The sequence below is a fragment of the Bactrocera dorsalis genome, unplaced genomic scaffold (assembly GCF_023373825.1).
Source record: "Bactrocera dorsalis isolate Fly_Bdor unplaced genomic scaffold, ASM2337382v1 BdCtg058, whole genome shotgun sequence".
NCBI lineage: Eukaryota > Metazoa > Arthropoda > Insecta > Diptera > Tephritidae > Bactrocera > Bactrocera dorsalis.
The window spans coordinates 3069-21036 of NW_026038109.1; the positions used below are offsets into that span (position 1 = coordinate 3069).

General features: G+C 35.2%; 1 protein-coding gene across 2 annotated transcripts; it reads left to right on the forward strand.

Annotated features, from left to right (window-relative positions):
• The first annotated feature begins 260 nt into the window (after nucleotides 1-260).
• Nucleotides 261-17568, forward strand: LOC105231367 (protein trachealess). 2 transcript variants are annotated; one of them, XM_049461591.1, is made up of 10 exons: nucleotides 261-1761; nucleotides 8942-9177; nucleotides 9654-9721; nucleotides 10631-10919; nucleotides 11105-11226; nucleotides 11580-11639; nucleotides 12947-13140; nucleotides 14084-14190; nucleotides 14262-14409; nucleotides 14477-17568. In XM_049461591.1, exons 1-10 carry the CDS (start codon nucleotides 1520-1522, stop codon nucleotides 15879-15881), a joined length of 2871 nt encoding a protein of 956 aa, XP_049317548.1. In that variant the 5' UTR covers nucleotides 261-1519; the 3' UTR covers nucleotides 15882-17568. The 2 variants fall into 2 exon arrangements, with proteins under 2 accessions (XP_049317548.1, XP_049317549.1); XM_049461592.1 differs by lacking the exon at nucleotides 11580-11639 and having other exon boundaries at nucleotides 268-1761; nucleotides 14477-17566.
• Nucleotides 17569-17968: the final 400 nt, after the last annotated feature.

A 17968-nucleotide genomic window follows, 5' to 3' on the forward strand; every position in this document is an offset into this window, starting at 1 on the left:
TACATACATACATATAAGAAAGTGTAAAATCATACCATTCGAGCTGAGCGGACAAAAACCTCTATTTCAACCCCCGCAATACTACGCTCTATCTGCCTTTCCTCTCTTTGCTCCAAACTGCGCGCTCTCTAAGGCACTATGCCTTCGTCACACAACACATAATAAGGTATGTATATACCTATATGCGTATATATGGACATAGATATACATTTACATAGCTTGCCTAACCTCCATAGGCATGGCCAGATTTTCGTGTCTTTTGGTTTTATTTTGAACGTGAATACGTCGTTGAATTATTCTGCACGTACTCGTCGCCAACTTCGGACGCACTGTGTGTATAGTCGCCAAGTCATACTGCGTACGTTTTATTCTCGTACACTTCCTTTTGTCGTTTTCGGTATTGCACCAGCGCGCATACTAACTAAACTGTGCCAGTGCCCAGTGCCAGTCTACATCACTTTCTTTTGCAACGGTATCACAACGGTGTGGTGTGACCATAATCAGATTTTTCAACATAGAGTGCAAGTGTTGGAGTGACCGGTGGACAATGGCGGGTGGTAGTAGATAATCAACCCCAGTCATGCATAGTGGTAATCGCCAACTACGTGTAATTGTTGACCACAATTGCTAGCCAGATCCCATTCGGCGTTCAGCACTCACACGTAAACATCCCTGCACCAGCCTCTCCGGGCATACGGGACTTGGCGGAGATATCACAATTATAGACAAGGCATACACCGCACAACGTGTTGCCATTAAGTACGCACGTAACGTACAAAAACGTATTTGAACGTGCAGTTGATGTGGACCGTTCGGTACGCGGTCAATAAAACTCAAAGTCATCTGAACGCACGTCGCGTACGGTCCGTACACGGACTCGGTAGGATTCAATTGGAATTACTAATCCGAATTTGCCGAATTCGTCAGACACAAATTCGCATGTGCCAACCGGAAGGCAACACTAACGCCAGCCGATAACCTTCATACGTTTCCTCATTGTAAATTAGACCGCCTCCCACATTTATAGTTAAAATATTTGAGTGAAAATTTTAAATGATACGCTCAGTGCTTAGTGTGAGTGTTTAAATGAAAGTGAAATTATTAAAAATATAAAATAGTAATTGTTAATTGTAACATTTAACAAATTCATAAAATATAGAATTTGTTTATTCGTGATCAATATTAAGAATGCAATGAATTGGAATGTGCCACAAACGTGTACGCATGGATGAAAGAACATGCCCATAGAGATCGTTAAAATATATGTGATTGAAAACGTGGTTAAAACGCACAAAATATACGATTTAAAAAAAAAATTGCGTAAAATTACTAAATTCCTTTTTAACAGTGTGATAAGCGTGCCATAATATTAAATACGTACATATGAGGTGTGCATACATGTTTTCAACTGAAGCAATAGTGTTTTCGTATTGACGCAGTTATAAAGCGTATAATTATTGTACGGTTTCATCGGTTCAAAGTAGCATTTATTAAAAGAACTAATTAATCAGCATTCGTCATGTTGCCCTATCAGGCTGTTGCAATGGATTATGCTGGTTACCAGCGGCAACCTACGCCCGGACATCCTGGAAATCACATGTCAGCGATGGGTTCGCTGAGCATGCCCGGTGTGGCGGCTGGACCCTTCACACACTCATGGCTGGTGCCAACGCAGGACCTGTGCGCTATGCCCTATGGCAAAATGACGAGTCAGCACCAAACCGGCGGAATGCACGGTCCACAACAGCCCATCGAACCAGGGTCAGTTTACAAATTATTTTAATTATATTGGCAAATTACTGTCTCTAATTCACCATTTTTACTGTATGCTTTTTATGCGGAGTATTCCTTCACAGAGCTGTTTATGTGGTTTGAGAATTAATATACATATTTCATTGAAACTTGGCTAAAGCGTCAAATTAGAAAAGTGTGACTGGAGGGTACACAAATGCGGTGTATCCCACTGTAAACTAAAGTAGGCAGTTTGCGCGAGTTAACCAATCTTAGGACTCAGGCTAAGCGTGTTATTATTCGTACATAAGTATGAATTATCGTTCCCAATTGCATTAAGGTCTCATTGGTGTGCCAAATTCACGACGGATATTAAACATTTTAACACATATACATACATATGTATGTATGTACATACGTAGTACATATGTATATAAGGTCTGGTAAAAAGAGATCAATTTTTTTTCCAATAAATGGATTTATTCTGTCCTAATAGGAACGAAGGTTTCCATAAGATTGGCTTTATAAAATTAGCTTCAAAACGACGAAAAATTGTCGAACAAGCTGGGTCATATCTGACCTATTTATTATCCTACTATGATAAAAACACCTTCAATATAATGCAAAATTAATTAAAATAATTTCAAATTTTCCTCGAATTATTCCAATTAGATCTTGCATAGATCCGCAAAAGCTTTCCAGTGACTCACTCTCTTCCATATTCTATTTTTTTTTTGATTTCTCAATGCAAATGTTAAAATGTAAATGAAAATCAGGTCGCTTTATAAATACATCATTATGAAATAAGTACGCATATTGAGTTATACATACATATCTGTATATATGTATGTATGTACGTACATACATACATATGTGTGTAAACGGCTGAGTAAGTCAATTGGCCCGTGGCAGTCACATGGACAAAATAGCTGTCTGTTAAATTTGTCCAGTGGTTCACTACATTAATTCGTTTAATTGCCCAAACAGATTTTTAACACTTCAAGATACGCATCTTTGATGTCAGTGTTCAGCATGCTTTCAAACTCTCCGCCAGGTAAAATATGTTGCGGCAAGTTTGGAAAGACAAAACCCAAAGAAGAAGCTAAAGTTTTAACGGAATCGTAATAAGCCAACATCTCATCAAGAAAGGGAAAAGCCGCGAATATATTGTTGTTGTTGTTTCACATACCGACGCACTAAAAGTGAAGATATAAAAATATTTTGTAAAGGAACAGATGTTCACCGCCGAGAAATGTCACTATTATTTATGCGCATACACATTTTTACATAACTTCTTTAATAATATATACATACATACATACATATGTAAGTATTAACCAACGTTGGTACGTTTATTTATTATTTATGTATGTACGACAGTCGTCAGAACAACATCTAACCAAAGATGCCGACATGAAGCACAACCGAAAATTCTGAAAAATTCAAAAGGAAAGATAGTGGCGCAAAAAACTCAAAACTTGCAAATAAAAATGATCTATGCATATTCATAATTGCAAGTATTCGCAAAGTCCACATACCCTCAGATGCTTGTATGTAGTTTATAAGCAAACATCTGTGTTTGACATCTCACAGCTTTGCCAACGCTTTTGTGAATGACAATTCCGCAATGTTAGTCACGCTTGCAGAATGAAGATGCAAAATGTTGCACATGCGTACATAACACATGAATGCCCCATTGCATTTGCACATATGAAGGTATGTGCATTTGTAGGCGGAGTGCACACAGAGTACCATAGCTGAACAGTACCAATAAAAGCTTATACACTTATGGACCAAATAATAGGTGTAAACTGTTTTTACTTAATAATTTTGTGAAGTATTTGTAATTTAAACAATTTTGTTTTAGTTATAGATAGCTTTGCTTTACTTTATTAAATGTAAATATGTCGCAAATTTTCATTCGGAATATTAAAACTGAAATATACATAATATATGTAAATATATAAGAAATAGCATTGATCAAAATAATAGCTGTGAAATATTTTTTTTTAATTAAATGAAAATCAAGTTACCCTACATACATATATACCGTCCACAGATTTCTAATAATCTGTATATTTTCCGTGGTTTTCATAAGTTTTCCAATTCTATTCAGCATGCATTGAATTAGTTTTTAGACGTTTTTCAATGGGGTATCATCCGAAAGTTCCTTTGCTTTCCGCCACAAATGCTCCTTATTTTGAAATGAAAAGGCTGTCTATCTATTCTTAAGGTCACTCCAAAAGTTCTCAGTCGGGTTGGAATCAGCGAATTGACTAAGCCATTGCATACGGATCACATTTGCAACCTTGAACCACTCAGATACCAACCTCACTAAATGTTTCGGGTCGTTATCTCGTTGATAACAGCATTTCAGCGACATTTTTTTTTCTTCAGCATATGATATCATAATGTTTTCCAAAATATCTCTGTAGTCAATGGCGATCATTGTGTCCTTTAACCAAAATAAAAGACCAACGCCTTACCAGAAGATTTCTTTCCACAGCAATATGTTCCCGGCAGACAGTTCTTTTACAATAATTTTCGTAAATATTAATTTTAACTTCATGACTGAATAAAATATTTCGCCTCTTTTTTTCGCCGTTGGGGTCGCACAATTTTTATGTTCAGCGACAAATGATTTTTCCTTCTGTATGTAGATCTTTCGTAGAAGAGGAATTCTTCTGGCTTTATGTCCTGATTCACTAATCGACGCCGAATTGTCCACGAGCTATACAGTTTCCGCTGCGCTTCAGCTTTTCCCGAACAAGCACGAGTTTCCTTTCAGTTTTTGGCCTTTGAGCATTAGTTCAAAGTTTTTCTAACATATTTGGTACAGTGGCTTTTACGATCCATTCTAAATAATTTCTTCTTTTCAGTTTATGGTGTTCAAAGTAATGTAAAATTATAAATGTTTCAATACATAAATTGATATGAAAAGTACTTCGAAATAGCCACTACTGTTTCACTCACTCATTCGCTTTCATTGTAAAAATGTAACGGCATAAAAAGGTAACAATTACAACACCATTTGTCCATAAACAGTACAAGCTAAACTCACATCTATTATTTTGTCCATAAGTGTTTGTGTTAAGTATTAACTTGACTCGAATGCCTTCAGACAAAACAAGCAGATTGTCTAAATTGTCTATATACATATTTACACTTCAACAAAGGTTTCTCTCATTTCGTTGTCCTCTACATACAATGTTTATTTAAAAAGAATCCCAATACGAATGTGTTAATACTTTGTGAACTCTCAATCTCTCTGTAAGCGCTTAGTAAAGACATTTTTATAGACAAATCGCATATCATCTATTTTCTTTAATAACTATGCTTGGATAAAAACACATTATATGTATATAATATGTGTTTTAATAAAATAAACATTAATACTTATTCTTAAAACAACCTTATTTTTCATCATTTTAAATAAATTTGATGATAAGGAACCAATCACTAATTTTTGCATACGAACTATTTTAACACTGCAACCAATCAACAGCGTAAAAAATGGAATTATCTATACTGCAGTTTGAAACTGTATTTACTTTCGAAACTGCTACCTGAGAAAACAAAGCCGGCCCGGTATTTATTCGTTTCAAGTCAATACTTTGTCAAATTAATGACTGATATTTACAAGGCATCACCCAATTTTTAGCGTATAGGTTCTCACATTTCTTATTTGTAAAACAAAAAATATACCCTCTAATAACGGATATTATATACATATGTAATTATCGAAAATTCGTCAACGTCGTCAGCCGGCAGCAACACCAGTATTGTGAGAGCGATTATGAAAGTGAAAAATTTTTCAGCTGATCGAATGGGGAAAATACTGTGTTTAAAGCCAAATTGCATTAAAATGAACTTTCTTGCTATGTCTTGTTGCACCTTACCTTACCTTGGCTGTCATATGTAAGAAGCAGCAAATATTTCACCCATTGTTGCAGTTGACGTAGGAGGCCACATAATGGTGTGAAAGACGTCATCACTTTGTCAAAATTACAAACTTACAAACATCTATGTATTCATTCATTCACACGGTCATGAAACAAATTGCTGGCAATTATTTATAGATTCCGTCCAATGTTATTGTGATGCATTGACTTTAATCCCGATTATTTACTTTTTCCATAAACCCCGCACCAAAACACTTTTTCTTTTAAATGTTGGTCGAGCTGAAAATTATTTAAAGAGAATTCTGGGAGACAATAGTTTAAATAACTCATATATGGATGTACCTTAAAGATACAAGAAAATAGTTTATACAAGTATACCTGGTACTTGCCAGCTAATTAGTCTTTTAAAAAATTTACCGTGAGGAGTTTTTGAGTAAACATTTTCTTATGTTTTCTTCATTAAATAACGGATTTTATTTGTTTACTTGAAAGCGCGATTTTAATAGCGGATATTTTTCTATACTTCATATAATTGTTGAAATATTTCTTGAATTGTTTTTATGTCATTGTTGTAGCCAAAAAAAGTTTTTAAGAGAGTATCTCTGAAAGTTTCCTGCATTTTCTCGTTTATCACCGATAAATATTTAAGGGCGGAAAACTAATTTTTATTCCAGGTTCTTATGTTAATATATACATATGTACATAATAATTATATACATAAGCAAATAATTACTTTGGCCAGGTTAAAATCTAAAATTTTTATGTGTTTGTTGTTAGTAAGGGTTGCTATTTTATTTTTCCACAAATTCTTCAAATATAAAAAATGTAAATAATGTATATCAAAAACTTGAATTCGAGTTTTTTATTGATTACGAGTCTCTTTCTTGTCTTAGACACCACTTACGCGGTTATAGCCGAGATTACAACAGTCGTTCTTCCTTTGCGCTGTTTGGAGCCAATTGTAGATCTCCATCTGGTCTTTCCAACGGAGTGGAGGTCTTCTTCTTCCTTCCTCTACTTCCCCGTCAAATACTCTCAGAGCTGGAGTGTTTTCATCAATTTAGACGACATGACCTAGCAAGCGTAATCGCTGTCTCTTAATTCGCTAAATTATATGTATCATTGTCTTCGTAAATCCCGTACGAACGATAAGCTTCCATCGACTGCGGTATTCGCCGTTGGCAAATCTTCCGCAGAACCTTTCTCTCGAATATTCGTAACGTCAACTCATCAGATGTTGTCTTCGGCCATCCCTCTTTACCATATAACAAGACTGGGATAATGACTTGTAGAGTTTTGTCTTTGTTTGTCGAGAGAAAACTTTACAATTGTCAATTGTCTACTCAGTCCGAAGTAGCATCTGTTGGCAAGAGTTATTCTGCGTTGGCAAGAGTTCGAGACTGACGTTGTTTTTGGTGTTAATACTGATTCCAAGATAGTCGAAATTATCTACGACTTCGAAGTTGTAACTGTCAACAAGAGATATTTCGTCTTGCCCTCATTCACCACCAGACCCATTCACTTCGCTTTCTTATCCATACTGGAGAAAGCAGAACTAACAGCGCGGTTGTTAAGGCCAATGATGTTAATATCATCAGCATACGCCAGCAGCTGTCCACTCTTATAGAAGATTGTATCTTCTCGGTTTAGTTCTGCAGCTCAAAGTCCAGCGATAGGGATCGATGCATCGACGTTTTTATTAAAAGCTTGCTTGTAAATACTGAGGACTCATTTATAAATAAGTTTGAAAAAAGTTTTTGAAAGAAATCGAAAAAAATAAAATTTTAGAATTGTGAGCGGTTAATTTTATTATGGCTGACTTTATGGCAGGTTTAGTGATTTTTAAAATACATATAAATAATTTCCCCTACATAACCGCGTAAGCGATGTCTACACCAATAAAGAATTGCGCCTTCAAAGTCAAAAAGTAAGGTCTGGAACTTGTATATAAGAAATTCAGATACTTCCGCCATATGCAAACTCTGCAACAAAATTTCTTTTAAGCAAAAATCGCAATCTGCCGATGAGTGTGAATCAGAGCATTGGTTTGATATTTAGAGCCACCATAAACATTTAGACCACCAAAATAGTATGAAATCTAAGTTCTACAATTACATCAACGGAAGTTGAAGTGCAAATGTATCTTGGATCAGCTGTTGCTCCTATCAATCAGAATCCAATAGAAATGTGGGTTTATATGAAAAGTGTTTTTCCGGAGTTCTGTTAATATTTGCCAATTGTTTAGTTCAGAGTGAACCAATGTATTCTTAAGCTGGAACAGAGACACCGCTTGACAAGGAAAAGACTTTCCAAATTGTATTTTTTTTTAATTTTGTTTTAAATAAATAATTTTTGTGTGTTCAAAAACCGTTTATACATATATTATTTATTAAGAAAAGTTTTTAACGGATGGCTAATAAAATGTGTCAATAAAGGTGTACTAACTACTGCAGTTCATTTATTTATGCTTCTGAAACTCGCATTTTATGTTCATTATTAAAATGCAAAGTTGAAAATACATCGATGTTACAATGATCGAAGTTTTTGATTCCGAATCATCGATGTTTCACTTTACGATATTTGCATCCCTAGGCACTAGCCTAGTATATTTGAAAACATGTTTCCACGTGATTTTAATTTAATTTAACGCAGAACCGACATATTGAGCTTAAGGCTAAAAGCGAAAAACAAAATAACGACAATTAATAAATGGTTTATGGAATTTGAGGTAATCCGTTGAACAATTTTACACATTTTCTGCAATACATATGTATATCCTATATTAATTTATCCTTAGTATCCTTAATTTATATATGTTGTTTTACATATTAACCGATATATACGGTATAAAGGCAAAATAAACTTCCGGTTTGAAACCTTTATATTAGGAATCTGACATTCTGACATTTGACATGGGTACTTTGTTTTCTGAAAAATATTCTCTCCGTACTTCAATAATAATCTCACATATTAACCGATATTTTTTGTAAAAAGTCAGCCATTGGCACTGAGTTCGATTTTGATGAAATGGCATTCCATAAATGCACTATTTGTGCAAAGTATCGGTTTCAGCCCGATTTGAATGTCATGTGACTAACAATTTTTACAACACAATATCCTACGAGAGTAATCGAGCGGTGCGACGCTGCATGCCAGCATGAAATCGTTAGTAGGTATAGCGCACTGGTAATCGCTTGACACCAGCCAAACTGCAGAGGAAGTTAAATTATACATACTTACATACAGATACTAGATTATTATTGAACACTAATTTAAAAACTAAAAAAAAATTTAATTTATATTTATAGAATTCTCGAACTTCGGAAGGAAAAGTCGCGAGACGCAGCAAGATCTCGACGTGGCAAGGAAAACTACGAATTCTACGAATTGGCGAAAATGCTTCCTCTACCTGCGGCTATAACAAGCCAATTGGATAAGGCTTCCATTATAAGACTGACAATAAGTTATCTGAAATTAAGAGATTTCTCTGGGCAGGGCGATCCACCATGGACTCGAGAGCCGTCGAGTAGTAGCAAATTAAAAAGTAAGTTGGTTTTTTTAAATATACATAAATAGCATTTTGAAACCGAAAAAATAACACAGTATAAAAACGACAAATACAGTATGTATTAATTCAGCCAACTAAGCTGGAGGGGGGATTGTTCCTTGATTTTAAAAGACAAAGAAATCCGAAATATATTTTTTCTTATACATAACTAAACAACATAATTTTATTATAATTTTTTTTTTTGAACTAAAATAGTTCAGAATAGAATAGAAAAGAGCTTATGATTGAATCTCTAACTTTCCGCTCTTCACCCTTGTTATATATTGTTCATTTTTTGAACTATCCAATCAATTTGAGTTTTAGTAAAATTTTTACTAATTTTATATATAAGTAGTATCATCCCACTATACTCAACTATTCACGTTCGGGTTCAAGATAAACTTTAAAAGCTCTTGAGCTTATCGGCTTTCACACAATTATGTAATAATTATGAACTTATTTATTTTTATCAGGTGCTGCAATTCGACGTAGTCCTGCCGTAGACTTATTTGAACAACATCAAGGCACACACATATTGCAGGTATGTATGGATATGTTGACAAATTAATTGCAGTCAAATTCGCATATTCGAACTAGTTTTGTATTTTGTCGATTGAAATTTGTATTTATTCAAGTGTTATATAAAAGTAAGGTCGAAAAAAACGAATTTCTCACAACTTTTTCTGATAAGACTTTTAAATTTATTGATCTAAAATTTTGTGCACGTATGGTATCTTTTAACTGTACTTTAAGACTTGGTATTAGTAAAAATATTTATTTGGAAAAGAACCATAGCTGATTTCTGGGAGCTCCTCTCAAAAAAGACGTTGTGCGGTGACCATTATATCTCTGAAGTAATCCTCTGAAATTAAAATACCAAACAGATTTCGTTAAAGTAATGTTAAATGTAGTAATTAGTCGAAGGAATAAGCAAAATAAAATATTTTGACAAAATCGGGGTTTCTCCAAAAAAAAAAAATTATGACCTAATTTTCGACCTTAAATTGTTTATAAAAAATTTTTATTGGTAAGAAAAAACTTCTAGTTTAAGTATAAAAAGTATATTTAAGAAGCTCGTGTTAAAATTTGTTGGTCACCGACTTTGAATACACCTTTTTGAGAAGAAAGTTTGAGCTTGTACTCCACATCACTCTGAAACACCTTTTCCAATATGGATGTATCGAAAATATTCACCGGAACGATATGAATTTCTTTGAGTATATTCCTAAATATACAATGTACATTAAGAAAATAAAATAAACAAAAATCGATTTTTTGAAAATTCTAACTGTACATAAACGCTAAATTATGCCATAGTTGTAATAAATACTTAATACTAAGTCAACAACAGTAGCAATCATGCACATTAGTTTAGGAATGAAATATCTATGAAGTATGCATACATATCTGTATGTCCAATTGTACATATTTTTTAATTTTTTACTTATAGTCACTAGATGGATTTGCATTAGCTGTTGCGGCCGATGGACGATTTCTGTACATATCGGAAACGGTATCTATTTACTTAGGCCTCTCACAGGTAGAAATGACAGGAAGTAGCATATTCGACTACGTCCATCAGAGCGATCACGCAGAAATTGCCGAACAACTGGGGTTAAGCTTAACCAATGGTGGCATTGCAGCTGGTGGCAATGGTAGTGGTACAACTGGACTAGCGTCCCCCACATCGGGAGCGTCAGACGACGGTGTTGGTACACATGGAACGAATAACCCTGATGGTAAGTATGCTAAGCAGCATTTCTAAAAAGTTCGTTGAACCGAATAAAAGCAAATGTAATTGCATGCAACTAAAATAAAATATATGTATGTATATACAACTTGTAAATATATTCAAATATTCTATAAAGCTAAAAGTTACAAATACTGTTTACTGATATATCATAACTGTTGTCGCATTTTTCAGTGTCTGCACAAATGACCGTGTCCTCAACCAGCGGATATAAAGGCTACGAGCGATCGTTTTGCATTCGCATGAAATCGACACTCACCAAACGAGGCTGCCATTTCAAATCCTCCGGCTATAGGGTATGTACGAGCACACAAACAAATATGTGCTATATACTATATTGTGTGTATTTAGTAAGTAATAACACAGACTAACATAACATACATATGTATGTACTGTAGAGAAATTGACACTGAAATACATAAGAAGGCTCCTCCTACCCCGTTTAGTAAGTAGCTTTAGAGTTTTTGTTCTCTTTCCTATAATAATCTCAATACATATCCTTCTATATGTAATTTTGGCATTGAGTAGAGTTGTTACTTTTAAGTTATTTTCGCTGAGGTCAAAAACAATGAGGCAAACTTTAAAGTGAAATGAATTATATCTATATATTTATATTTCACCATCCCATTACCCACTTATGTATCTGCAGGCAAACGATCAATCGGTCAGTGGTGGTAAAAATGGTAAACCAACGGGCACTAATTATTCGGTACGTATCAATTCAAATCAGGGGCAAATTTGGCTCCATTTGTTTCTCTTTTGAGAGTACTTGATTTCCTTATACATACATATGTGCACATTAGAAGTCCACTAGCTCTATATATATGTATATATAACCGAAATGTGAAGTAGTGCATGCCACTTTTCGTTGATTTGAATATAAATTTTACTAACTTGTTTCTTTTTTTGTCGGTTGCTTATTGATCACATGTGTGATCAATTGTACACTCCTTCGCATATAACAAGTTTTGTATGCCGCACAGTACATTCCCAAAGGCGTACTTCAGTTAAGTGCTTTGCATATATTCGAACTGTATTAAAAAAGGGGAATCTGTTACAATTTGCTAAAGTCCCAATGTTGACTGTCAACACCATTTCTTATGTCTGACTAACATGTAGTAAGAAGTAGTAATTGGTTTGCTAAATATTTGGTTTGATTGATCAGTTTGAATGTGGACAGGCTATCAATAATTATTTGTAGCGTTGAAATTAAATTTTTCCTTTTTTATTTTTGAGTTTAAAGTTATTGTTTTCGCTATAGGAATTTTCTCTTTCTATAATTTACTTATGGGATCGTCTCAGTGTGATGCTCTGAAAAAACACTGATTTAAAATTTGACAAAATAGCGGCAGTTTAAACAAAAAGTGTCGAATTTTGTGCTTTTTTCGACAGTTTTTCATAGAAAAGAATTGGAAGATTTCAAAAAATTCAATTCCTCAAATTGGAACTACTATAGATATCTTCAAATTTTTCTTCTAAGAATGGAAACCGTTTCGAAAAGCACCATTCTGAGAAAAACGCGTTTAAAGATTAGAGTCGCTATGTTCCCTACTCTGTTCCCTTTCTACAAGAAACGCTGTAGCGACCGTAATAATTTGAATTTCGATTTAAAAATTTGATAGAATGCTTATTACAGTGTATACTATCCGATAATGCAATAAAAAGAAACGATTTTTTTTTTTCGAACATTTCACACTGAGACGATCCCTTAAGTATGAGGTAACGCATAAGCTGGATGTTAGGACTACTTATACTTCTAGTTTTGAGGAAAATAAGAATACATTTACATTCATATATATGTATGTGGATGTACATATATACACATATTCACCTTATATAATATTCCTATAAACAAGTGATTTCCCACAGTAAAGGCGTTCATACGAAATATCTAGTCCTCCTCATTTTGATTTTAATTATCTTAACAAAACTTTTATTATAAACAATTTTCATTGATAAATGATCTCCTAATATGTATTTTTCCAATTTGTATATTTATTTTCTATTCTGATACAGGTAGTTTTGCTATTGTGCAAGCTGCGACCGCAATATACGTTCTCACACACACGAAAATCTCAGCCTCCTTTGTTGGGCATGGTCGCTCTAGCGATTGCCTTGCCACCTCCTTCCGTTCATGAGATACGTCTGGAATGCGACATGTTTGTAACGCGAATCAATTTCGATTTTCGAATAGCACACTGTGAGCCAAGGTAAGTTGAAGAGTGCATATTTGTTTGTTATTCATTAGAAATTGTACTAAAGGGTGATCCATTTTGGAGCTCACTACTTTTTTAAAGAAAAATACAGCAAATCAAATTTCATGGAGAATGTTTGTTATCATTCGAAAGAACATTCTTTGGCATTTATTTTTTGAAGATTAACTCTTTCAAATGTTGGCCGCGATGTCCATCCGTTCATCACTTTTGATGAAATATGCACCGATGATTTCACCGGCCCTCAAACCACATTAAACCTTTTTTTGCGATAAAATTACAGCTCTTGAATGTCTTCAGGTTACTCTCGTCCCAAATGCCGTATTTTTTCTTGTTAACATACCCATTGAGCCGGAAATGGGCCCCATTGCTAAACAAAATTTGGTTCGAAAACATCGGAGCTTTTTGAAACTTTTCGAGAGCACATAGAGCGAAGTGATGCTGCTTGAGATGGTCGAGTGACTTTAGTTGTTGCAAAAGCTATCTTTTGTACGCTTTCATTTTAAGATCTAGACGTAAAATCCGTCAAATTGTTCCATATGTTAGTCCGAGTAGCACCAAACGGCGCCGAATCGCCTCTTCACGGTCTTCGTGTACACTCTCAGCTACGGCTGCTACATTTTCTCCACTCCGTGCTGAACGTGGTCTATTTTGTGAATATTTTCCAATAATGAATGCTAGGTTTGAAGATGGGAGATGATGTTGCTATAGTACGCTCAGGCGTAAGTCTTTCCACGAAGAAATTTCAAACAATACTAAGCAAAATTAACATGAGAGCTTGACACGACTCAAACGTGATATGTCAAAGAAGACTATTGAAAAAAGTAGCTCTACTTGGATCACCCGTTATATGTACATATATGGGTATAGAGAAATTGCATGCATCTTAAAAAACATATATAATTGCTAACAGTTAATATGGATTTTCCAATCTATAAAGGGTGTCTGATTTGCTGGACTACAACCCCGAAGATCTTGTCAACAAGAGTATGTACAACCTATGTCACGCTGAGGATGCCATTCGGTTGCGAAAAAGTCATATGGATCGTAAGTGTTTATCTCCATATATCAATTTGTTTTTGCATACTCAGTTTTGCTTATACGCTCTGTAATTCCAGTAATAGAAAAAGGTCAAGTTCTCACGGGGTACTTTCGGCTGATGAACAAAAACGGCGGCTACACTTGGTTGCAAACCTGTGCAACGGTAGTTTGCAGTACAAAGAATGCTGACGAACAAAATATAATTTGCGTCAACTATGTTATCAGGTATGTTATTAGGATCCCTAAATGTTGTATGTACCAAAAAAAATTGTAATTCACTTAAATATTGCAGTAATCGAGAAAACGAGAATCTCATATTGGACTGCTGCCAGATGGAACCTAGTGTGGATTGTATTAAACACGAAGAACTTGTCAGTGACAAGAACTCTGGTTCGCCTAACAGTGATGCCGCACCTGAAGGACAAGCCGGTGTTGGTGGCAATGCGAAAGACTCAACACCCAAGGCTGATGGTGATGGTCACAACCAACGTTCTCGTGGACGCGGTTCAAGTTCCACTGTTAATACGAACTCTAGCAACTTAACTTTAGTTAAAGATAGTCCTAATTCTGTAAGTGTTGAAATGGAAAATGGGACGAGTTCTTTACCTACAACTGTGGCCACACCAGCAGCAACTCCTACCACAACAACAAAACGCAAACGAAAAACCAAAGCATCTCTGCAAATCGAAGAAAACTCGGATGTGAACACAGTTAATGTTTCGGACACGGATACTCAACCGCAAACGAAAATACCAACCATAGAAAGGGAAGTGTCACGTAGCCGTTTGCCGTCGACAGTAGAACAGATCCCACAGCAGCCGCAGCAAGCGCACATTTCCCAACAACAACAGACGCAGCAACAGATACAGCAGTCACAACAACAGCAAGCACATTCTGAGGCTTCCGTGAAGGATTTGGAAAATGCTATGACAAAACACTTGCCCTCACCCGGAATAAATAGTAGCGATGCGGCGGTAATTGCCACAGATTTTAGCACAGACGCTCTTTTAAAACAACAGCAACAAAACGAAAAGAGCAGCACTATACAATGGATCGGTGCGCCACACTATCAACAGCCAGCGCAAATGCCTGCCACCGCGCTGCTGCGGCAACTTTATGCAAATCGCGAAAGCGTCATAAGAGCTACAGCTCGTCAAACACCGACCGGCGTCTTTTACGGTGACCAACAGGGTGGACCTTTGCCCACTCCACCAGGCAGTGAGTCGTCCTATGACAATCACCAATATCTACAACTTCATCCCGCCCATCCACAAAAGTCCTCTTCAGATGCATTCACAAACTTGGTATCCACATACGGTGGTTATCACACCTCTATCGATTATCATAATGCTATGACTCCGCCTAGTTCAGTATCACCGCGTGACAGCAACAATACCATAAATGCAACCAAAGCAACCTCTCACAACAGTAACGGCTATGATTATACGGACACACTTCGTGTTCAGTATTCAGCACCGAACAACGCTGGCGAAAGCAGTGGCACACCTGCTCTACCACTTAAGCCACAGCCATACTCGGCCGCAACGGCCACCATGCACCATCCGCACCCAAGTGCCGACGCATCCAGCATTACATACGGCAACTTAGATCAATCACAATACTTTCCACCACATTCCAGCTTTCATTTATATCATAAAGGTACACCACCCAGTGGCTGGTACTCGACACCATCATAGGTCAGCCTTCAGAACTGCAATTTGCAGCAGCAGTGGGGAACACAGAAAGAACAGCCATTGCAGCAAGTGGAACTGCATCCAAAGGAGAGTTGGGATATTGTTGGAGCACTTGGAAAGGTTGCCAGAATGTTCTTCAGTGCCCGTAGGGGTAATTAAAGAAAGGGCAGTACTACTAACTCGAAAGAAAATTGCCTTGCTTGTTAAACTCACGAACGCAGCGCGAAATATAGCGACCCAATTCAACTGTCGTGTAATATGGTTCATACATAACATACTTATACATATGCACAAGTATGTCCAATAGAATGTAAGGAAAATATTATATTTCACACTATCGTTCGAAAAATTGTATACTACTTCTTTTCTGAAAAATTATATATATTGACCGTATATACATATGTACCTATACATTCAAACGGGTATACCTGTAAATGTATAGTATGTATGTGTGTATGTACATACATATATGCTTCGGCTAATAACTTTTGTGAAATTCTAAATTTCCTGCATTAAATACATTATATATGTATGTATGTCTAAAAATATACAGTTATGCTACATGTATATACATACTCGGCCATTGAATATTACAACTATTTAAACATTTACTTTTAATTAGAAATTCGTTAATCGGCTTCGTAGAGCTCTAAACTCTTCGAAGTATAAATGGTATATACACATGTACATATTTAACTGTTAAATTTTGTTTCCCTTTCCATTTGAATTTGGCTTTAAATACTTTTTCAAACTTTCAACTAGACACATGAATATTATGAAAATCTGTAATAAAAAATAAATAATAAAATTGTAAGTAAAATATAAATATGAGCACATGACACATTTGTACATTTCAGAATTTAAAATATTTATAAAATGAAATATGTGAACCAACTAAAATTGTATATTTTTCGGATGCTATAAGGTTATAACTAAGGAAATACTCGAAATGAACAATTTCCCATTATTAATGGATAACAAATAACCAATTGCTTATATAAGACTTAGATAGTGTGCCAATAATGCAAAGACAAAAAAATATTATAAATTTAAGAAATTAGAAGTGCATTTTGTATTGTTATTAATTATTTAAGCTACATACTAGCGGTTTACTTAAACGTTTATATACAATTAAGGACAGATATCTGCATGTCGCAAATACAACCCTATGACATACATATCAATCATTTTTGAATTTTGTTTCTCTTCCCGTGATGGAAGTGCACATTCCTTGCAAGTTTTGTGAATTAGTGCAATTATATGTATTTGTATGTGAATATATATGTATGTGTATATGTACGTATGCAAATGCAAGCATACTTGTATATATGTGTATAATATATACGAACGCTTAATTTCAAATCCCATTCGATTCCCACCGCTCATTCCCAAACTTATTTCGTTTATATGATTTTGCAATTGTTAAGACGAAAGGAAGTTGGCCTGTAAATACCTACTCTATATATATATTATATTTATACATATATGTACATGTATATATACACATACACATATACCTATATAAAATACAATTCGATTGTATGTGCATACGTTTGGACCCAGTTAAAAGTAAAATAGGTAAAAAATATAGGTGGATTTGGAAAGTAAATACATAATAATAACTGCACATACATACATATACTTAAATAAAATAAATGGAAAAATTATATAAAACTACCTTAATATCATAAAGACGTCTGGTGCAAAAGCAACAAACTGATTTCAGTAAGTACATACACATTCTATGTATACATAATATGTATATACAATGAAATGCCCCAACACGCCAGTCTTCATAATCGGACAGCTTCAATAACTCAGGGGCGGGGCCAGAGTAGAATTTTTGGGGGGATAACTATATAATTTTGTATTTGCAACTTAAAGTCTTTTTCTTCGAGGAGGGTCACTTATGATGGAAATAATGTATAACTTTTAACTTTTGGGGCTTCCGAAGTTCCCAATCCAAATCAACGTTCTAAACCCAATTATCGTTTCTATGTCGGGGTATACATATAGGCAAATTTCTTAAAATTCCCTAAAAACTCGAAGGGGATTCTCTTGCTCTTGCAAGATTGCACGATGACACAAAA